Below are 24,752 nucleotides of genomic sequence, written 5' to 3' on the forward strand. Positions count from 1 at the left end.
TTAATAAGATTGTTTAAATCACAATCTATCAGCAAATCTACTTCGATCATGAACATCTCTGCAGTGATGCAGTCTTTCTTTGCATCTGTTAAAGGAGAACTCAGGTTAACTTGCCTGCTTTTCACAATATCGAATCTTCACTTGTAGTATTCAATAATTCAAGAGTTTTCAGATGAGTTGAGCAAATGAATACTCAAGCATAAATGTTGGTATATTGATTTGATGTCTAGACAAGTATGTATCTTCTAACTCACTGCAGACATTATTCACTCCCCGTGTCGTCTGGGATATCTGAAAGCATGTTTGTGTAGAATAATGTATCAAGCATAATGCGTTTTGTATACCTGTTATGAATTAGACCTCAAGTGGTCCGTCAGCATCTTGTAGTTAGATTAGATGTTCTGTTATGTTAGGTGTTCTGAAGGTATGTAATTGATAGCTGATTTAAAAATGATACTATATACAAGCATATATATGTGTTTATACATCCATCTATGTATGTATATTTAAGACTGAACAAATTGCTTTAGCAGCATGGAATGCAAACTGACTGTGAGGATTTATTCCCTTTGTCCACAAAAAAGAAACAGTCTCTTATTCACTGACCTTTACGCCTCACAGAGATGGAATATCCCCTTCTGAGATTTTGCCTGATAGCACCGAGTCAGCAACAAAGCCATGCACTGAGTGACTGCGAAATACCAGAGAAGGCAACAATTCCATTTAAACCAATTTACTTGGATGCTAAAAAAGATGATTTCTGTCATTACTGTGTTTTATAGAAAGATAAATTATGTAAAAGAAATAATGTACTAATTATCCTAATGCAGGTTTGGAAAGGTAACCCACAGAAGTCACCAAGTCTGTAACAATTCTGCTAGGACTTTCCCACTTCAATACTAAATAGATCCGCAGTTACTCAATTACAGTGCAAAACCAGTTGGCCCCAGCTGACTGTTCTATTTTTATCCAGGTTAGACTAAACTGTAATCTTATAACAGAGGTGTTCCTATCTGGGCTTTCTTAACATGCTGGTCGAAGAGAACAGAACTGCTGGTTGTACTGACAAATTGGATAAAAAAGAAACTCTATTACAATGTTATAATGGGGCTTATTATGCATTGGTAAAAAGATTTGATCACCATAGGAAGCAAAAGGATGATAGTACAGCCAGGAGAGATATTTTACTTTGCTCAACCCTGCCTTTTTGCTCACGGCAACGGCACTTCCCTTTCCCCTCTGTTCCTCCATTTGCTTTCGATTTGTACACTCCATAGTCCCTTCCCCTTGCCAATCCTACTGAAGATCCAGTCATATGTATACTTTAAATTTCATACCTTCTACTCTCTGCTAACACCTCTGTCCCTTCATTCCCTTTGCACTGCAACCTTTTGTGCTCCTTTCCGCCTCCTCTCTTCCTGTCCCATGTCACATGGTTACCACCAATTCTGTGCGCTCTCATTTTTTGGTAATAGTCTCTTGTGCAGAACCTTACCAAATGCCTTTTGGAAGTCCAAATAGACAACATCCATAGACACTCCTCTATCCAACATGCTAGTGACCTCCTCAAAAATTCAACTAGATTAGTCAGATATGCTGATTCTCTTTGATCAACTGATACTTGTCCAAGTGCTCGGTCACCCTGTCTCTGATGATAGATTTCAGTAGCTTCCTCACAATTGATGTTAAACTGACAGGTCTATAGTTACCTGGGGTTTCTCTCTCCCTCCCTTCTTAGATAATGGAGTGATTTTGCAATTTTCAGATCCAATGGCACAATTCCTGAATCTAGAGAGCTTTGGGAAATTATGACTAATGCTTCTGCAATTTCCTCACCTAATTTTTTAATACCCTGGGGTCGAAACCATCAGATCCTGAATATTTATCTATCTTAAGTCCCATTATTTTCTCCATTACCATTCATTGCCTTTACTACTTGAGCTAATCTGGTTCTCCTAGTCTATGAGAAAAGTAAAATCTCGAAACTGACAGAAGAAAATTGCTCAAAATATTTTTTCAAAACTTTTAGCCACTTTTTTTCTTCAACTATGATCTATTAAAATCCATAAAGGGTCACAGAATTCCATGCAATATGTTATACCTGTAATAGATACTTTCAATAGGAACAGTAACATAACGTTACATGACAGATCAGTAGCTTCAATTTTAGAGTTATGGATTGACTTCGCATGCATTTCCCACCTTTTACATCAGGTTACTCCCTTCCAATCTATAATCAATGTTGAGGTGATTTCTAAGTAAATTTGGAATCATTAGCATATTCAATCCACTAAGTACATTAAGGTAAGATTTCACTCATGAAAGCAGACCTTCCACATATCCAAAATTGCAAAACAACTGTCCCCGGTATTAAATGTGTCCTCCGGGATCTCTGGCCCAGTGCATCTTATAGAATCCTGCTGCTAAAGCCAAGGATTGACACGTCCTGAAAATCAGGACTGATGCAGATGCATTTAGCTCTGTAAGTGTGGCTTAATGTAAAATATGCTCTGTCCTCTCCCGCCAGCCCTCACCCACCTTCCAGCTGAGAGAGTTTTGCTGCAGCCTCCTGTCACTTAGAGAGTTTAGTAGCTGCCGCCCCCTCCCCGCACTGAGTGAGTATGCCATATACCCCTACTTTGAACATTATGTAGCTGCCCTCACTACTGATAGTTTGCTATCCTTTCCACTAATCCTGCTTGATGTGAGAACTGCATTTGGCCATGACTCCATGTATGTAATACCACAGTAGATCAACTAATAGATAACACATTTGATCTCAACCCCTCAGCCCTCCCTCCCACACTGAGCACATTATCGGCCTCCAGTATAACCCCCCCCAACAAAATGAGAAAGAAATTCCATCAAAAATCCATGGCAGATGATGGGAAGTCCCAATAGGCAGCAATTATGTTAAACAGTAATGAGCAGTGAGTCATGGAATGCACTCAACTCCTCACCCCCATCTCTATTCCCATTCATTCACTGCTGGCTACATTTTCTATTCTGACTGCCAATCTCCCCACCAAATCTCCACTGGTTGCAGTTTGCCCTCAGTGTCTATCCTTACCCTGCTTCATTTCCTCTTTTACAGTTGTCCCCCACGACTGAATTTCCCATTTAAAGCTACCCCCCACCTCCACTGGCTGGTATTGTGCTCCCCCAATGGCTGGCTTCCCATGCTTCAATCCATCTACCCCATCTAATCTAATTCCCTTCCTACAGCACTCCTCCCTCCCTGGGTCTGGATTTTCCAGTTTATGTAATACAATTCAGATAAATTATATCTCTGTGCCTTTTAGTTTCCCAAGAATTTTGCTGAATTCGACAGTCTGTGCATCTGATATTCAAGCTGGCTGTATAGGCCTGGTCTCAATAAAATTATTTGTTTGGCATAGTAAATCAAATGTATTAACCACATCTGGCTGGCTCCTGTGTTTGTCAGAGGGAGAGAGATGTACTTACAAAATAACTTGCAAACAGAATGCCTGTTTGGGAGGCTAAGTGCCTAGTTTCATACTAGGAAAATGGAAGTGCTTTCTCCCTCAGTGACAAATATGTGACATTTCAGACCTCTGAGGATGCACACCAGCGCTCAGTGAAGTGCTGGTCTTGCAGCTGGCCGCTTTAGCTTCTGTTATTAAAAATGTTCGGTTCATTTCTTGGAGTCTTCTGCCTCAGGTCCTGGCTGGTGTTTGTGAGCAACACAACGGCATACCCCCTAGTCTCAAAAAATGAAGTTCTTGTTCTCAGCAAAGTTGCTGTGGGGAGGCACCTACCCTGGGAGGAATAACTGAAGAGTCATTGCCTATCTACTGTCACATGCCTCCTAGTACTCAGCTGTACAGAGCAATAGAGGAAGACCACTCATTTGGTAATAGGTGTGTGACCTGCTAAAACCTACAGTGAGAAAGTGGGAAAAATACAGGAGTTTCATAGCCCTAACAAGAAAGTCCTCATTTGGTAGCAGATGTGTTATATTGTTACATATAGAGACGTATATATAAATATTTCAGTCAGAACTCACACTGGGTTACTGAAATATCGGTTAGATTCTTCAATTTTAGACACTACAAGACAATTTGCAACCTCTCTTTTCATGTACATGATCCTTACTGACACAATGAATGCCTTCCCCTGTTTCTAGATGAACCACTACATAACAGTACAAAAGGTTAGATCCCCCACATGGTAATATGGGATCAAATTTGCCATATTTTTATCACCTGTAAGTTATTTCAGATTTTTAAATGCATGACAAAAGGCTATTGCACCTGATGATGAGTGAATGCCAATGGAAAAACAAATTCTATAGAGAAGCATATTAGACATATACACAGACTCACAATATAAAAATAGACTAAATCTCAGGAATTTGTAAAGCCTAAAATGTGAAACTAAGATGTAACCTTACATTTTTTTGATGTTTCATTGCTTACAACAGTTAATGATTTGAAGTTTGCATTCTCACCAACCACAATTAAAGGGAACATATAACATTGACGTACAAGCTTCCAAAGATATCTTATGATGCAAAGTGTCCTGGAAGCTAGAAAGCTGTATCTATCTATCTATATAAAAATTAAAAAGTGGCCTTACATTTAGGAACCCCACCTGTCCTGACTGCTGGCTGGCATCAGGGCAGACAAGTTGGACAAACTCCTTCAGGGTTTCCTGACTAGGGTGTGGATGATAGCGGATGGCCGTGTGCGAGAAGTAAGGACCTGGCTGCTGGATGATGGGAGATGTTGGAAAATGTAGAGTTGAGGCTGTCGCATGAGGACTCGCTGTAAGAAAAGAGAAAAAATATGTAAACTAGGAATTCACAATCAGCTCATAATGATACTGTTAGTGATAGAGCATTGTTATCAAGATACAAGCAACATGGATAGATGCCATTCAAATCACTGAAATTTGCTAACTAATATGGGATACAGGACATTATTACATTGTCTGTTACTTTTCCCTGTATTACATTTTACTTATAGAATAGGGGGGTAGAAACAATTAGTTCCCTTCCAGAGTTTTCTATTGTGACGTATATGTTCTTAAAGTGTACAGATGCATAAATCCAAAATTGTTTTTTATTCTACAATACATAGGACATGTAAATCTAAAATATTACGGTCAACGTTGCTTAACCCCTTTAATTTTGCAAAACAGCTTGTAGGAACCTAAACACTTTGTTCAGATTTACTTCCTTTGTTCTGAAAACTACTGGCTCATGAACCAAAGCTAGAAGGGAAAGAATGATTCTAATCATTTGAAATAATTCTGTATCTTTTTGGCCATGTAATATGCCATGTTACTCTTTTCATCTCATTGTTGTACAAGTGAAGGTGAAAAAAGCTCAACAAATAAACAGTTAAAATCTAATGAGGATCTTGGACAATATAGGGAGGCTACAATCGCCACTTCAGAAGTGAGATGACCTTCTATTATATTGAACATTATTCCAGATGACAGACAGGAGACAGTACTTCCCAACAAGAACTGTCACTCCAGTCACACTTAATTTCAACAATGATATTTGATTGGCTAAAGGACATCTGCCTTGATCAACTGGGGGCAGTTCCATTCAACTAGTGATATCTTAGTGGCATTATAATTGCTACAGTGTTGTAATGTGAGATACAACCCTTCCTGTGTTGCAAGCATGGTTGCAGCTTGTATGAACAATCTAGTAGTTCAGAAATAGCTTTTTAAAGACACCCCCTCCACAAAGGAAAAGAAAATCGAAATTGATTGAAGAAAACAGTAGAGTGTAATTTCTTCTGGGCATTAAGTTTAAGGAAAAAATAGATGGAGAGAACAAGGGAGCAAAATGAGTAAAAGAAGACGTTTACTCTGTTTGTAACTCTACTTGAAGTCTTGCTGCCAAGTTAAAATACATTAAGGAAATTCAGCCAAGTATTTGTTAAGGGCTGTTAAACCTTTGTTAAAGGCCATTGAAGAGAACTCTTGCAGAATTGTGCTCGGTGTGGGGTAGGGAAAACTAATAAAAACAATATATAATCGAGTTCTAGGCTCCAGGTTAGACCTGCCGCTTCATATTATAAAGGGAGGAAGATCTAGAAGCATCAGCACAGCTGGTACTTAGTGTTTTAAAATAATTCAAATATAGCACTGACCAAAAATATTATATATCCAGAATAATTTTATTAAGCTGCAATGTGTCTGATACATTGTAAAAGTTCAATTATACTTTGAAGAAAACTTTAAATAAAAAAATTGCACCTATGTGTTACACTAATGATAAAATGTAGTATGATTTAGCAATAGATTGATTCTGAACATGTGAAAACCAATGGGGCAGAAATTGCTTGGAAAACAACGGTGAGCTCAACAGTGCTCACCGTTGTTAGCGGCGAAATCAACGTTCACACATGTGCAGTGAAATGCGGAACTTGCTCCTACTGGTTCGCTGGTGATATGACAGCTTTGAATTAAAGTTGTAGCACTGGCTGCAATCAGTGAAATCAATGAAAGAAGTGCCAACTTGTTCATCTGCCCAGCTGTAAAGTAACTAATATCGCCACAAAATAGGTACGCTTAAGAATACCAGGTCTAAACTAAGTTTTAATGACTGCCAAACAACTAAAAATTAACATTAACATTTAAAAATGTGGAATCTCATTACTCCTTGTTTTAATAGTTTTTGGTTAAAAAATTTTTTTACAAATTAAAAAATTAAAACTTTTTTTTTTACTTTTCCTTTCTGCCTCTTTTATTTTTTACCCTTTTTTGCTGTTTATAACTGTTTTTACAATGATTTTAATGTTGTACCTTTCACTTCCTGGATTTAAAGTTGGAATTCTGCAGACACAGTTTTGCAGAGTGTCAAAAATGCTGCAATCTGATTGGTTGAGGGGGGAGAGCGATCCTCTCGCTTCTCCCATGGGTCCTAGCTTCGCTGGTGCTAACGCTGAGCTCTTCTCTGCTTCCTATTAGAGGAAGAGCTCGAAGTAAAGACCGTGGTAAGTCAGTGGGTTAGTATAAATGTAGGAGTGGCCAGCACTGTAGGTTCGCTGGTCCGAGCAATTTCTGCCCCAATATTATATCTTATAAATAGCAAATTTTGAATACTGCCAAATATTTTAGAAAGTTTAGTAATTCAACCTTTACAATATTAATTTATACTTTAAAATTTTCAGGGAGTAAAATAGTGAGTGTGCTGCAGGGCCTCCTGAGGGATTTCAGTTACAATCAGTGCAGTCTTCAACCCACTTGTAAAATAATACCCTTTGAGTGTTTTTTTTCTTACAATTTGGTTTTCCACCACGTCCTAATAGGGTGATGCCTGAATTTGAAGTGAGGATCTATAATTTGTTGTTCAGTATTATAAATAAAACAGTATCAACATCAACCGGTAGCAAGGTTATCTTTGCAAAGGCAACGTGCGATCTCTCATAATGTTATCTATCTTTGTTCCCTAGCCGCTGACTCCATCCTTCTCCCTGGCCACTGTCTGAGGCTGAACCAGACCGTCCGCAACCTTGGTATCCTAAATGACCCTGAGATGAGCTTCCGACCATATCCGCTTCATCATCAAGACCACCTACTTCCACCTCCATAACATTGCCCGTCTCAGACCCTGCCTCAGCTCATCTGCTGGTGAAACCCTCATCCGTGCTTTTGTTACCTCTGAACTTTACTATACCAATGCTCTCCTGGCCAGCCTCCCATCTTCTACTACACTAAAGGTGCCATGTTAAGTGCAGGTTGTTGTTGTTGTCTTGGTTTTTTTACTAGAACTCTGATGTCCACACACTGATTGGGAGACTAATTCGAATGAAACTGGGACAGTCAGATGAGGGAGGCACAAGTTCAAACTAGCATTCGGCAAATTTTAGAACTTCAGCCAGATACTCATTCACACAAAGAACGATCAACAAGTGCAATAAACTTCCAGGTAGAATAGTGGAAGCAAAAATCCTGGAATCATTTAATGATGGTGCCACTATAGGCTCTTTCTGGATGCATGAGCTAGGATCAGCCAAATAGTTTTCCTCATTTGTATCTATCTTGTGAGTCTTTCGCTTGCTAGTGTTTTGGTGATCTGGTTGGGAGGATTTGCTGGGGCTAAAAAGAACACAAAATCTTGATCATTTAACTATGAACTTCTTCATTAAGAAATAAAGCTAACAGTAAAAATCGTGATCGATCTTCAAGAACAAACGTCATGCCCCGCTGTCACACCAGATTTTTTATTGAAAGAGTACACATTTTAAAACCATTGCAATTATCATTGAATCCGCAAATATACAATGTAAAAGACATCTCCACTTTTACAGAAATGCGGTTACTTGGCAGCAGCATATACTCCAATTGTTACTTCACCCACTGATTGGCACGTGCAAGTCTCTCCCCTGTAAACCCATGCTTTGCCTGGATTTTTGCAGCTGAACTCGAAGTAAGAGTCCCTGATTTACTCCTAAATATTGGTGTTATTGGCTCATCCCATAGCAAGGAACAGCATCTCTATAAATTGGGAATCACTACGGGGTTGAATTTCCGCAGGGATTCTCCGACTCATCTGCCGTAAGTTTGACCGAAGTCCAACGGAAAGCCCGGAAAAACATTGCAAATGCCGTATATGCTGCTTTTATGAGATTTCTGCAACACTTCTGCCAAAGTTACAGCAGATAAGTGGGTAAATCTCCGCAAAATTGACCCTCAATGTTTCTGCAATTTCTCCAGAGTTTCTGATGAATTTACTGTGTGACGTCGGGAGAACCCCAATGGAAATTTTACATTTTTAGATCTGGGCTTGCTTTTTCCTTGAGCCTTATGGGTGATTCTGCATTTTCTCCATTTCTGTGGAGCCATAATGCACAAGTATTACACCTTCCAAATCTAGATTTTAGAACTCATGGCAGCTACTGTGCTATTCAATTGGTGTGAAGGGAGCATTATTACAAACAGTTTGATTATGCGATTGGCCAGTTTTCTTTGATGTAGGTATCATGAAATTGCCTAAAGGAAGATCTTGCTGGACTTTCCAATTAGACTGGCGGTCATAAACCTTTACTTAAATAGGGCATTTCATCTTTTTTTCTAACAATTGAGCCCTATGTGTCCATCGATTGTGCTAGCTATCTTTGAGTTGAAATCGGCAAGAGATATTCCTCTCCAAAGTGCATGGAAAATACTCAACTGTAAAGTACAAAGGAAAGGGAAAATAGGCAAAGGCCGTTGGCACTCCGCGGATCTTTGCCCCCTTTACACTACCCTGGATGCCGAAGCATCCCAGAAATTTTTAAGTTATTCAATGTATATATTAATGACTTAGATGAAGTGAGTTGTATATCCATGTTTGCAGATGACACTAAGTTAGGAGGCACAGCAAGTTGTGTAGATGGGAGAAGGAAGTTAGAAAGAGACATAAACAGACAAAATGAGGGTGCAAAATGATGGCAGATGGAACTCAATGTGGGAGAGTGTGAGGTTATCCATTTTGGATCCAAGAAAGACAAATTGGAATATTTTCTTAATGGTGAAAGACTAGGAGCAGTGGAGGAGCAATGGGATCTAGGTATCCAAGTACACAAATCACTAAAAGCTAGTGCACAGGTACAAGAAGTAATCAAAAAGGCTAATGGAATGCTGGCCTTTGTCTCAAGCGGGGCTGGAATATAAAGGGGAGGAAGTGATGCTTCAGTTGTACAGAGACTTGGTCAGACTCCATCTGGAGCACTGTGTTCAGTTTTGAGCACCAAGCCTCATGAAAGATATATTGCGCATATTCATCAGAATGGTGCCAGGGCTTAAAGGGTTAAATTATGAGGCCAGGTTGAATAAACTTGATTTGTATTCCCTTGAGTTCAGAAGGGCGAGGGGTAACCTAATCAAGGTCTTTAAAATGATAAAGGGATTTGAGAGGGTAGATACAGAGAAGCTATTTCCTCTGGTGAGGGAATCCAGAACAAAGGGGCATAATCTTAAAATTAGAGCTAGGCAATTTAGGAGTGAAATTAGGAAGCACTTTTTCACACAAAGGGTAGTGGAAATCTGGAACTCTCTCCCCCAGAAGGTTGTGAATATTGGGTCAATTGATATTTTTCAAGACTGAGACCAATAGATTTTTGTTGGGCAAAGGTGGATGCTGGGTCAGTTGAAAGGTGGGTAAATGCAGTTGAGGTACAGATCAGCCTCGAGGGATTGAATGACCTGTTCCTATGTTCCCCCAGGGGATGTGGAGTGTTTGCACCTACAGCAGGTGGAGACTAAGTGCTGCCATGTAAATGTTTGCACGCATAGACCCCTTCATACTGGAGGGTTTGAGAGGGGCAAGAAGCAAGGCAAAGGCGGCCCAAAAAATATTTTTTACACAGAGTCCCCTCGGACCCTTTTACTGCTATTTTTGGACAGCAGTCTAAAGCTTCTGCAGCCAGTAGTTGACTTGCTGCTCAAGATTCTGGGTGCAGGCCCCGGCCAGCAGTCAAGCAGCCATGCAAATCCAGGTGGGTTCAGGTCAGGTTAGACTCAGGGCACTTCGGGTGTACTGTGTCTGTCAAGCACCCTGGCGCAGCATGAGGAGGAGTGGGTAGACATACAAGGTCACTGCTTAAAGTTAGAGTGTCCAAATTATGAATTTTTAGTTATGCTGTTTATGGGTTAAAGAAATCTATCTGTAAGAAAATGGGCTGATATCAGAAAGCATTGTCTGTGCACCCACACCGTTGGTCTATGCTTTTTGCACCTTTTCCCCTCTATTCACAGAGGCAGGAACCAGCAAACTGAGGTCAGCACCATCAGCATACACACTTCCAAACGTTAAACCCAACTGTGGGGGGGGGGGGGGCGGGGGGGATGTTCTTGCAAGTTAAGAACTTTGAGTCACTTTTTGACACAGAAAAGGGTCTTTCGCTTATTCCTGCATGTCGATATTATACAATGAGGTGGCCTCCACAGTGGTGCGGAAACACTTTGACACAACACTGTTTGACTGTTGGTTGCTGCATTAGCTGACCAGGTTTCACACTACTGCTACCTCCCTGCTCTAGAGGGAAATTAGAATAGCCAGCAGCACATGTGAAAACGGGAACTGCGTAGCCTCAAGGAAATAATGCCTTCACAATGCAATCCTAAACTGAATATAAATGTTCTGCTGTAAATTATTTATGCTGCAGTAATATTTCCCATCTTGTATCTTGACCAAGTGACACATAAACCATTTTATAAGCACTATTAGATATGAGAAAAATAAATTACATCAATGCTGTATCCATTTGTTTATAATTGCAGTACAGTATATTATGACGCCAAATAGGTTGTACATTTTTGTACAAACCACAGTTTATCAATATGCTGGTATGAAAACCAGCAGTTTAAAAAAAATTAAACTACAAAGTACACTAATCCAATACCAAAACATCTAATAGAATTAGACATATTATATTGAAAATACCTCAGGGCTGCCCCAGTGTCTTTACGCGATGAGTAGCTGAGCCATAAAAATAAGGACGGACCCAAGTTTGATCCCGAGTCTGTGTTGAGTTAGCTGAGGTAATGATTTGGGGTGCTGTAAATGGCCTCATCACCATTGGGTTAGGGAGTGTAAAATCTCCCAGAGTTCCTATCCCCAATCATTATCCAGAGAACATTAGGCTTGGGTGGCATCATAAGAACATAAGACATAGGAGCAGGAGTAGGCCACTCGAGCCTCCTCCGCCATTCAATAACGTCATGGCTGATCTTCGACCTCAACTCCACTTTCCTGCCCGATCCTCATATCCCTTGATTTCCCTAGAGTTCAAAAATCTATCGATCTCAGTCTTGAATATACTCAACGACTCAGCATTCACAGCCCTTTAGGGTAGAGAATTCCAAAGATTCACAACTCTCTGTGTGAAGAAATTCCTCCTCATCTTGAGACCATGCCCCCTATTTCTAAACTCTCCAGCCAGGGGAAATAGCCTTTCAGCATCTACCCTGTCAAGCCTCCTCAGAATCTGGTCAGCCTTGGTTCTGATGCCCACTGTAGGCAGCCTGTCAACACTCATTGTTAAGGCTTATGCATGAATAATGACAACTGGGCTGTGGTACCAGAAAGTGCCCACTGTCCGTGGAACTGTGCCCCAAATGTACATTTCTTATGTAAATGCTTTCAGGAGAGAGGAGAGAAAGGGAAAAAGACATTCAAACTTACTACTAAGAAGCACATCATACAATCTTGAGAACACAAAGCCCTTACGCAACACTAAGACTGACCGCCAACAACAGAACAGCTGAAATAGCAAAATTGCAGCCCCATACTCCTCTAAAGCTTCTACAATACAGATAGCACAGACTATAGGTGCACACTCCTCCATAGCCCCTACAATGGGCCTGTAGCCACATGTAGTCCCTAAGCCCTTTAACCTGGCCCTCAAACCCCTGACAACTCAGTCCTCCTTCCACTTATATTTCTTATTCACTGGTTTGTCCTGTTAATTTTGAGGCCGTAGAAGTTTATTTTTCTTTGCTCATAGAATTTTTTTAAAAATCACAACCCCATAGTTAGCCGTTACGCATATAGAATTCTATACAGCTTACAATGCAAATATTTACATAACTTTTGGACTCAACAGGACGTAACACATTCATGAATCTGTTGGTCATGTGTTTAGTCGTCACACCCACAAACTGTGGGAAAAAAACCCAGAAAATGCTGGAAATACTCAGCAAGTCAGGCAGCATCTGTGGAGAAAGAAACAGAGTTAAATTTTCAGGTCGATGACCCTTCGTCAAAAGTGATGTTCTGACGAAAGATCATCAACCTGAAACATTAACTCGGTTTCTTTCTCTGCAGATGCTGCCTGACTTACTGAGTATTTCCAGCATTTTCTGTTTTTATTTCAGATTTCCAGCATCTGCAGTATTTTGCTTTTCACAAACTGTGGCAATCTGGTATCACAATCGGAGTCCATCCTTGTGGTCCATTGGATTTTTAATGTATTCCAGCACCAATCAGAACAGATCTTTCCCACAATCCCATGTTTGAATCTCTCCATCAGGTTTCCACCCTGCCACAGTACTGAAACGGCCCCAATCAAAGTCACAAATGACATGCTTTGTGAGTGTGATTGTGGTGCACTATCCTTCCCCATGCTTCTTGACTTTTCTACAGTGCTTAACATGGTTGACCACACCATCCTCCTCCAACGCCTCTCTTCCGTTGTCCAGCTGAATGGGACTACCCTCACATGGTTCCACTCATACTTATCTAATCGTAGCCATGGAATCTCCATCAATGGTTTCTCCCCAACCTCACACCATTACTTCTGGAGTCCCCCAAGGATCTAACCCATGCCCTCTCCTCTTCATTATCTACATGTTGCTCCATGGCAAAATCATCCAAAGATATGGCATTAGAATCCGCATGTATGGTGACACCACCCATCTTCCCCTCCGCTGCCACAATGTTGTCAGATTGCTTGTCCGACATCTAGTCCTGGATGAGCTGCAATTTCCTCCAGTTGAATATTGGGAAGACTGAAGCAATTGTCTTTGGCCCCTGCCATGTCAACAACAACTTGCATTTCTGTAGTGCCTTTAACGTAGTAAAACGTCCCAAGGTGCCACAAAATCCAAATCCTTGCGACCAATTCTATTCCTTCCTCGGGCTATGGTCTTAAGTTGAACCAGACTGTTCGCAACTTCGCCATCCTATTTGACCCTGAGCTGAGCTTCTGACCTCGTATCCTCTCTACACAAAGACTGCCTACTTCCATCTATGTAACACTCTTGACCCTGCCTCAGCCCATCTGCGGAAACCCTCACCCATGCTTTTGTCGTGTCCAGACTCGACTATTCCAGTATTCTTCTCGCAGGCCTCCCACCCTCTAAATTTCAGCTCATCCAAAATTCTGTTGTGCTTTTCCTATCCCGCACCAAGTCCTCACTGACCTACAATGGATCCCCTAATTACTCAAATTTAAAATGTCCATCCTCGTGTTCAAATCCCTTCATGGCCTCACCCTTCCCTATCTCTGTAACCTTCTTCAGCCCTACAACTGTCCTCTTGTGTCTCGCCCACTCCATTTGACCCACCATTCCAATGAATGTATCCACTTGTGCCTCCCCCACTCTATTTGCCCCACTATTATTGGCTCTGTGGCCGTGCATTCAGCTGGATAGGCCCCGTTTTCTGGAATTCCCTATCCAAGCCTGTCTGCCTCTCCACATCCCTCTCCTCCTTCAAGACCCTCCTTAATACCCACATCTTTGACCAAACATTTAGCCCCCCACACCTCCTTTTATTTCCTTATTTGGCTTTGTGTCCATTTTCGTGTTGATTATGTTTCCGTGAAGCATCTTGGGATATGTTTGTAAGTTGTTATTATTAAGTTTTTATACTGTAGAGTGTAAAGACAAAAAGAATACTCCCCTCATAGTTTATTGAGCCATGCAGCCCAGAAAGGTCTCAGGTTTACCTTTTAGTCTGTGCTGCTACTTGATCTCAGCAGAAGCAGCAATTTTGGGACAATAATTGGCCTCAATATCTTGGGAGTAGAACAGCCACTCCTGATCACTATCTATTGATAAGTGTGTGCCCAGTTAATTATGTAGGGAAGGATTAGGCTGGGCTGTGATGCACTCTATAGTCACTTAGGATCATAGTTATTTAGCCCTTCAAGTCAGTTCCACCATTCATTAGATCATGGCAGACCAAATCCCTTGATACTCTTACATAACAAAAATCTATTGGTCTTAATCTTAAAAAATTCAATTGACCCAGCCTTTGATCCGTAGCCTTTTGGGAGAGAATTCCAAATTTCCATCATCTTTTTTGTGAAAAAGTGCTTCCTGATTTCACTCCTAAATGGCCTGGTTCTAATCTCACCATGCCACCTTGTTCTGGATTCCCCACCAGAGGCAATAGTTCTCTGTATCTATCCTATTGAAACCTGTTATTATCTTAAGGACCACAATTATATTACCCCACAACCTTCTAAACTCAAGGAAAAACAAACCAAATTTATGGTGGGACACACTATATTGGGTCACATATGAAAAACAGCCTTTTAGGTGAAGTACAAGAGAGCAGCTGGCATCTATGGAACTGTACCCCAGCAATTGCAACAGCATCTACAGTAGATAAGATGACAAAAATTTGAAAAAAAATATAATTGAAAACAAAACTCTTAAAAGAATAGACAAGAAGAACAGCCTTCTTTCTCAATGAAACTTCTCTACTGACAAAGACTGCCACTTGTGTTGTATCTGAATCAAGGACAGGATGTAAGAACAGAGCACGATGCTACTCCTATTTGTTCAGATTCAGATCTTAGGGACATCATGAGGACAGAAATTTGAGTTCAGATTCAGACTTCCTGGGAAACAAAAATCTGCTCTGGACTGTCAGACAAATACACCACATGAAACAACCATGAAAGTGGATATGGAGCGTGGTCAGCCCCAGACCACCACGAACATTAACAGACTAGATACAGAGCCTCAGTAGCTCAACATCGCCATGCAACAAATTGGACAGATGAAATCTATCAACATAAAGTCCAAAACTAGAATAATAACCGGCTTGCACACCAACACTTTCCTAATCTACACTGGCTATTTGCAGAAGCCCTCTGCAAATTATGTTTTCATGGAATACTTTCAAAAATGGCATGCATATTATAAAAGTGGAACTAAATATCTTAACATCGAAATTAGGACAAAACTCAGAATTTTCTTATTTAAATCCTGATCAGATTATTTTGTATTGGAAATTCTAGGGTCAATTTTCGTTACATTGGCACCCCATGTGTGCCAGTTGATTGAGCTTAATAGGACAGAAAAGGGGGCAGAGATCTGGTATGCCAATTCTCCGCCCCTTTTGGGAATGACTGAAGGGGAGTAGGGAGTTTTCATGCCACCAAAGTCACATAATTAATAAATGTTTCTGCTTCTGTAGGAGAATGGTAGTCGAATTTAAAATAAAATTGCTGGACTATAACTTGGTGTTGTAAAATTGTTTACATCTGTAGGAGAAGGCAGTGCATAACTGGAGGCAAGTGGCACAACCAGAGGGGAAGTAGCAACCTTACATCCTCTGACCATATCAATCAAGCAGCCCGCTTGATTGACACCCCATCCACCACCCTAAACACTCACTCCCTTCAACACCGGCGCACTGTGGCTGCAGTGTGTACCATTTACACGATGCACTGCAGCAACTCGCCAAGGTTTCTTCGACAGCACCTCCCAAACCCTTGACCTCTACCACCTAGAAGGACAATGGCAGCAGGCACATGGGAACAACACGTTCCCCTCCAAGTCACACACCATCCCGACTTGGAAATATATCGCCGTTCCTTCATCGTCACTGGGTCAAAATCCTGGAACTCCCTTCCTAACAGCACTGTGGGAGAACCTTCACCACACAGACTGCAGCGGTTCAAGAAGGCGGCTCACCACCACCTTCTCAAGGGCAATTAGGGATGGGCAATAAATGCTGGCCTTGCCAGCGACGCCCACATCCTGTGAACGGATAAAAAAAAATTCAAGGAACTCTGTAAATTCCGGCCTCGATTTGGAGGAGGAGGCAGGATATGGAGAATCAGGAAGCATGACTCCAATTCAAGGTTTGTGCAACTCTTACCATTCCTTTACACTCCATCTTTCAGTTACACAATCACTGACACACATTTGCTTACATCTGCAGCTCTATCCTGGCTGTTTGGTGAAGACTGTTTGTCAATAAGTTGTTATGAGGACGTGCCCTTTACACTTTTCCTGCATCTATTTCTGCAGCTGTGGCAGAAGAACATTTTACGTGGCCCTCAAAGCTGGACTCTTCCAGCTCCTGTCCAAAATCTCACTCTGCCCAGCACAGTGACTGAGGAGAAGCAGGAAGCACTTGGCTGGTGAGGTTGCTTCCATTCACAGCCGGGGAGAGGAGAGATCCGTATCTCCAGGGCCCAGCTTTTAAAAGAAGGATGCCCTCTGAGCATACGCACAGGGACAAGTTAGAACTTGAAATGGATGCTATTGTTGTCCCTCGTGATAACAATACATCTGACACAAGTTCACTCCCTCCTATAACTTGACAGGTGCCAGAAAGTGGGCATGGCCAAAGTGCCTCAGCTCATGTAGAAGAGCAGCAGCCCAAAGCAGACACATCTTAGGACCGTGCTTAAAGAATTTGAGAACCCCATGGATCCCAGATGCCAGCCACCTCACGAGCTTCTGCCACAGAGATTGCAGTGTAAAGGAGCACCAGATTAGGTAGCTGAGCACAACACCCACCCGCTAATAGGATGGGAAAGCACCGTGGTAGCAGGCACTAGTTTCAGAGACCCTTGTTTAATTGGAATTTTCTAAACTTTTCATCAAGGGGTGGGATGTCACTGCTGGGCACCGGAACGCTTCTCTTTTCAGACACTCCCACTTCCAGGTTAGGTATTGCACAGCAAGATGCAAAGTAAAGCTCCCTCTATTCTGTTTTAGCAATGAGCCTCAGCCCTCACTGCTTCCTTGTGACACTATGTCCATTCTCCACATCAACTATCCTGTGGTCACTGAGTAGAATTGTCAATGAATGCCAAATTAATGGCAGTTTTGTGCCGTTGACTCATGTCTATTATGAACTGGATTGAAGCTGCCCAACCCCCCATTTCACAGAGGGCCATTACAGCCAAAAGACAGAGGAGACTTTCATCCTATCAGTCTGGGCTAGATTTGAACCCAGTTCCAAAAGGAAAAAGACCATTGTCTAATCCACTGCACCACCCAGTTGCCTCATGCCAATATTTTTTTTTCGAAACTTCCATTTCAGACATACTTTGTCATATGACAACAACAATGTATTATGTGCATCTCTGTTTACAAAATGGGTAAAATGACTTGTTAGTCAACTAAATGGGATGACAGTCTCTTTAATAGACTTTGCACCAGATCACTAATAACCCCTGGGTAGTCTGTTCTGTTGCAATTTCATCTATTTGTGATTCACAGAACTCATGCAAGACTAGGCATATCCAAAGTAGACAACATTTTAGAATTCTTTTTTGAGAGAGAAGGCAAGAGTTAAAGGGCAGGACATGGAGTTCCAAAGAAATACCCTAAGGAACAATTTCTTCCCAGTGTACCAGATACATTGTTGCAGCCAAATTTGCTGCATCTTCGAGCTGTCTTGCCAGATGGCAGTAGCAGAAAGGACAAAAGATTGCTGATGCAGCACATCAGATCCCTCTTTTTCATGTTTAAAGCAGTAAGATGATACTATGTAAACAACATAAAAGCTATAATTTGGGGCTACAGTAATTCACTTAACATTCGGGTGATTTATGGGGCTGTCACTGCAGTGTCTTGAAGCCTGTAACTCACAAGGTTATAGAGTGGATGCTTCATACACTCAGTTGTTATTTGCTATAGGAGTGATGTTTTCATGTTTTTGGGGAGGGGGAAAGTGGAGCGGGCTGATCAGTGTCAGAAAATCTACAGCATGTTACCTCTGGTAAGGCTCTTGTAAAGCTGTAGTACAATTTTAAATATCTATTTGGGAATGACAGCGAGGATTATTTTCTTTCAATTAAACTCATCTGTGCTTTAGGACTTTTCCAGGCTGTTCCTACAGAACAGATTTTTACTTTTCTCTTTTTTTAAAGTGATATGCATGTGGAAAGCATTATGACAGACCCATTTTTTTTGCAGGTAAAAAAAAGAACCAATTGTTATCAAGAATTTCAGTTACGCTGAAGGCTGAGTGTTTGCTCTGTTAATCTAAACGATTCGAATTTTCAGTGCTTGTCAGCAACAACAGAACTTCTGACTTTCACATTCCAACAACTTCTACCACAAACTTCAGACAGACGTTTTCATTTTCACAATTGCAAGCTGTCTGTGCTGAGAAGTGTGGGGAAGGCAGGAAAGGGATCCCTGTCATAGTGATATTTCTTCTTCCTTTTCTCATCTTCAGATAATTGTAAAATTTACAAAATGTAGGCACTTTGCAGCAATGCTGTGACACTTTAAAAAATCCAATTGTCAGGATTTCTGTTAGTCATTGAGCACAGTCTAGGTAGGTCAAAGATGATGTAAATAATTTGCCCTAGATGTTATTATTCTATGTTTTGCTATGGTTTTCTCAAAGAGAAATCTCCATTCTTAATCATGTTACAGTGTGACAATATTGGCACATGAACTGGGTAATGAAGAAATAATTGTAGGATCACACTGCATTTTAAAGCAATCAATCCTCAGGCTTACACAATCCCATTCATTATGTGCCAGCCCGTCAATACATTTTTTTCAGAAAGCTTATTCTAAATGACACACTGTACACTTCATATCTTTTTGGTGAAAGGCTGGGTATGCCCTCTGCCTCAGCTATCTTGTTAGTACCAATATCATACCGGTACTATTTCTGGAGCAGTACAGGCAGACAGGATGGAGTTACATTGCCCACACAAATTGTTTTCAAATACAGGGAAACAAGTTTAACACAGGCACACAACTTGATTACTGGCCGCCTATTACTGATGCGATTTTTAACATTAGAATAGAGCAGACATGATTGTCAACTCTTTTCTATCATTAGAAACATAATGGTGATTCAGCGGACTGCCGGAATCCTTTACAAACATTAGTGCTAAAGTTCAAAATTCAATTTTGCACCAGTTGAAGATATACTGCAGCCAATGCTCAATGCCTGTAGTGTGAGACCACATTGCAGAAAAGTGCCATTTAAAAGAGTTGTACTACAGTTGTACTATGTCAGTGCAATGCAAAATCTGCTTTTCCACAGTGAAATATATCAAGTATAACAGTGAGAACCTCACTTAAAAGTAATCTCTTCTGAACAATGACGCCCATATATATTAATTTTGAGATCAAACAGCAATACTGGAAAGGTGAAACAGGTTAAGAAAATGTGTGTGTGTGTGTTTGTGTGAGAGAGAGAAAGTGAAACCTGACTTGCTTCCTAGAGGAATTTACTATACATGAGAATGTTGTACTATGTTTTGGTGAATTTTGTTCATTTAACCCAGCCTGCTTTGGTTTCTTTAAGAAGACAGGGCCTCTGTTTCCTGTGCCTTACAACAAGCTGGTAACATGTTTAAGCACAACTCACGATCTAAACAACACGTCTTTAGAAGTTTGCTGCAGGGATAACAAATTTACCCAGCGTGGTGCCTCACATACCCATCTCTAAGATTAGTGTAATAGAGCTTTTAGTTATGCATTTACCTTGTAATTATTGAGCTATTACAACAAGATTTAACTGTGCTATCATGGCTCTCCATGAGAATTTCTCAGCAGGAGGGCTTCATGTTAATCTATGATAGTGCTCCTCTAAGGAACTCAGTCAGAGGCAAATATGAAAAAATAAATGTCTGAAGTAGGTCGGTGCAGCTGGTAATGACTAGCTCCCATAAGATCATATATAATACATCGACCGTGGATGGAATGGGTCCAGAAAACATTAAAATTTGACTGCAATACCACGAAAATGGCAATAAGAAAATGATGTCAGCCACTGTTGTCAGTTTTACTTGAGTGCGGAACAAGAATCACAAGTCTTGGAGGCAGAATTCTAAGGGCTTTATCTCCACTTGATGCAACAACAAAAAAACTTTTGTGCTGGATGAAGATCTTCCCTCTCTTTGCAATTACTTTTTAAAACTAAAATGACCACTGGGGGTTTACTGATGAAACTATTGATGATGGGGACTCTCTGAGTACAGCACTATTGCTAGTATGATGCACATCTTCCCATATTTATTTCATCACTTGCACAAGAGGTGCACCACATAAGATCCTTGACACCTTTATTACATCTGCAGAAAAGCTAGCCCATCAGCATTTCTCTAAAGAATATATAATAAGGGATGAAATTACTAATTATTTGGAGAATTGTGAGTTAATCAGGGCCAGTCAACATAGATTTCTAAAAGGCAAGTCTTACTTGACCAACCTTTGAAGGTTGGATGAATGTCATGGACATAGTGGCGTGCCTAAAACCACAGACTGTACTCCAACCGAGGTCTAACTGATGTTCTGTACAAGTTCAATATTATCTCATTGCTTTTGAAGGTTGGATGAATGTCATGGACATTCATCGGTGGATGAATGTCATGGACATTCATCCACCGACCTTCGGGTAAGCGTACTCCAAGGCGGCCTTCGAGACACACGACAACGCAAAATCGTCGAGCAGAAATTGATAGCCAAGTTCCGCACCCATGAGGACGGCCTCAACCGGGATCTTGGGTTCATGTCACGCTACACGTTACCCCACCAGCGAACAAATGTTATCTGTTTTTAATATAATGGGTCATTTGCTGGCTCTCTCTGCCTTCCGGATGTTTCTGCCTCTCTCTGTGTTTTTTTTCTCTGTTTTTTTTCCCTGTTTGTTTTTTTGTTGAATGTGTATTCGGAGGTTCTGCAGGTAACACCTCTCTGTCTGAACACGGTGATTGCCTTGGCAACGGGCAGTTGCAGGGGCAGTCTGTAAACACCATGTATTATTGTTCAATATGTATAAATGCGTAGGCTTCAAGGAGATCTTGAAACATTTGCCTGAGGAAGGAGAAAATCTCCGAAAGCTTGTGAATTTAAAATAAAATTGCTGGACTATAACTTGGTGTTGTAAAATTGTTTACAATTGTCAACCTTTGAAGAAAGAGAGGAGATAGATAACGGAAATGCAATGGAGGTAGTTCATGTTGATTTCCAAAAATCATTCAATAAGGTACGACATAAGTGACATGGGATTAAGGGGGATTTGGCCATACGGAGACATGGTTGGAAGGCAGAAAACAAACAATGGAAGTAAAAGGAAGTTTCTCGGACTGGGAAGCTATGTTGTTCCACAGGAACTAGGCTAGGGCCTTTCTTATTTACTGACATGCATAAATGATCTGGACTTAAGAAGTGAAAAAATAATGTTGACATTTATTGATTACAGCAATTGGAGCGAGGGGAGCGAAAGGGAAAGGATTTTATGGCAGATTATGAAGAAAATTCTTAAAGACTGCAGGAAGACATAGGCTGGCACGATGGACAGATAGGTGGCAAATGTAGTTCAATGTAGAAAAATGTGAACTAATACATTTTGGAAGTAATAATAGGGAAAGGAAACACACCTTAAAATCGGATAGAGGAGAAGAGCAACATTGGTGAAAAAAGGCCAATAACAACAGCAGTGTTAGTAGATCAGGACATAAAAAAGAAAAACTGAATCCTTGGTTTTGTATCTTGAGGTGTAGAATACTAAAGCAATGAGATAATATTGAACTTGTACAGAACATCAGTTAGACCTCGGTTGGAGTACAGTCTGTGGTTTTAGGCACGCCACTATAGAAAGGATATAAAAGCAATGGAAAAGGTGAAGGGGATATTCACTAGAATGTTACCAGGGACAAGAGGTCACAGCAATGGAGACACTTGAGAAGTTAGGGCTTTTTTTTTCCACTGGAGTGGAGAAGTTTAAACGTTGACCTGATGAATGTCTACCAAATTATGAATGTTTTTGAAAAGGTATATAGTGATAAGTTGTTTCCACTGGCCAGAGATTTGGTAACAAGGGGACAGAAATTTTAGATAAACACAAAAAGAAATAAAAGGGGAGGCTGGAAAAATTTCTTGATATAGAGGATGGTTAGAATGTTGAATTTTCTGCCAAAAGTCATTGTTGAAGTGAAGTGTACAAACATTTTTTTAAAAAGAGAATTAGATAGGTACTTGAAAACGAGGAATATTAAAGGGTATATGGAGAGAGGAGAGTAGGTGTTACATTTTTGGGTTTTACATGAGATATTCCATCATGGTTCAGCATCACCAACCACTCCTGTAAGCAGATCTCATGTCTCCTATAATATGGAATGTGCCTTTACCTTCCCAATATCAAGGCAAATGATAGCAAGATCTAAAGATTGAACACAGAACCCTTGCCATTCAACACAGACTAGAATGTACTGTGTGATTCTCCTCATCTTCAGTAGGTGGAGTGAATATACACTATCAGACTGAGACTCAGGCTATAGACGACAGACAATTTATTCTAACTTAGAATAGGTAAATGAACTGTATTCAGCATAAAACTGTGTAATGTAAACTTTACTTCATGATACACAAAAACAATAAAGTCATCTCTGCCTGCGCTGTCTCACAAACGTACACTGAACCTTGAAAACAGATGTGATGAAATGGATTGTCTGCACTTTCAGCTTTTTGTTTGACCTTGGGCTAGGTTTCTGCCCCCATATCCTCTCCATCACAAAGGTCACCTACTTCCACCTCAGTGACATCTCCTGGCTCTGTCCCTATCTTAGCCCATCTGCCACTAAAACCCTCATGCCCTTGTGACCTCTTGACTTGATTATTGTTCTGAATGGCTTCCCATCCTACATCCTCCAAAAATGTCAGCTCATCCAATGCTCCACTGCCCATAACATAATCCACACCAAACTCACCTATTAACCCTGTCCTTGCTGATCTACATTTGTTGCTAACCCTCAAAATTCTCATTCTTGTGCTTAAATCCCTCCATGGTCTCAGCCTCCCTATTTCTGTAACTTCCTCCAGCTCCACAAGCCTGCTGTCGCCAAATTCTCTGTTCTCTGACTGCGGCCTCTTGCATTCCCCCATTCCCTTCACCACAAAATTAGAGGCTGTGCATTCAGCTACCTAGGACCCAATCTCGGGAATTCCCTGCTTAAATCCACCTCCTTCTCTTCCTTTGAAACCCTCCTTAAAACCCACTCTTTTGATTAAGTTTTTGGTCGCCCTTAATAATCTCTTCTCGGCGTCCAATTATCCTCATGTGTCTGAGAAATGCCTTGAGATATTTTTCTGTGTTAAAGGGGCCATAAATGCAAGTTGTTCTTGTTTTTGTTGTTGTTGAAATGCTGCCAACGGGTCAAACCAGCTCAGCATAGTCCCTCTGCTGGCTTCAGACCATAGACTGTCCGAGGTAAACGTACTCACAGAAGTATCATTCCACTTCCTTTCAAGACATAGTCATACAAAGCCATTCACAAACAACCACATTTTCCCTAATTAAATTAAATGATTAGCCATTCTTTGACAATTGCAAGGATGCTTGATAGTTAGAACAGAACACTTTGCCTAACCAGCCATCAAAAATTCTATAAATAGGTACAGCCCAATTGATATTAACATGTAAAAACCACCTTTTGTCTGACAGAAACCAGGATGCACAGAGATATTAGACTGCCTTTCATTTTCTAGAATGAAACTGCATACCTCTGTATCTCGCAGTCACAATCCATGGAAACAACAATTAGTCATATCTGTGTGCTGTTTCTAATAATAAGGAATTCAAATCAATAATCTAAACGAAAACACACTTTTATCACAGTGGGATTAGATTAGGTAGCTCATGTGGGAAGAAAACACCGGCATATACTTAATGGACAAAATGGCCTGTTTCTGTGCTGTATTCAACAATTTTAAAGAAAATCAAAATATTAACTGCTATGATGCTAAACCACCATTTTTTAATATGGATTATTACATTAAAAGTGCAGCTTTCATTAAACAGAATTAAACTGATCTAATTCCATGGCTGGTGGTGATGTGATACAGAACTAACATTCTGCACCATGGAATGGGAGGGAAGGAGGTTTGATCTCTGCTCAGTTATTGATAAAAAGTGGACTGAGCAAGGTAACATTGAGCAGAAACTGTGACATCTCCCTGTAGGGGAACTGAGTCATGCCAAAGTAGCCATTTGCAGAGGAAAATGCCCATCTGCCGTCACTGCAGCAGAAAATCTGTAAATCTGGTGGACCAGAGGACTC

At 40.7% G+C, this 24,752-nt stretch overlaps 1 protein-coding gene and 1 long non-coding RNA gene across 11 annotated transcripts in view; one reads left to right on the forward strand and one right to left on the reverse strand.

Annotated features, from left to right (window-relative positions):
* The window catches only part of LOC137325325 (uncharacterized), a 41,294-nt gene extending 33,616 nt beyond the window's left edge, over positions 1–7,678 (forward strand). The window contains exon 3 of the long non-coding RNA XR_010963865.1: positions 7,437–7,678. This is a non-coding gene — a long non-coding RNA (uncharacterized lncRNA). The remainder of the gene's footprint in view (positions 1–7,436) is intronic.
* The window catches only part of nfia (nuclear factor I/A), a 438,666-nt gene that overhangs the window by 60,514 nt on the left and 353,400 nt on the right, over positions 1–24,752 (reverse strand). For all 10 annotated transcript variants that reach the window (XM_067990275.1, XM_067990281.1, XM_067990283.1 and 7 more), the window contains one exon: positions 4,600–4,787. In XM_067990275.1, the coding sequence (XP_067846376.1) occupies positions 4,600–4,787 (188 nt within the window). The remainder of the gene's footprint in view (positions 1–4,599; positions 4,788–24,752) is intronic.

The sequence above is a fragment of the Heptranchias perlo genome, chromosome 9, assembly GCF_035084215.1.
Source record: "Heptranchias perlo isolate sHepPer1 chromosome 9, sHepPer1.hap1, whole genome shotgun sequence".
Lineage (NCBI taxonomy): Eukaryota > Metazoa > Chordata > Chondrichthyes > Hexanchiformes > Hexanchidae > Heptranchias > Heptranchias perlo.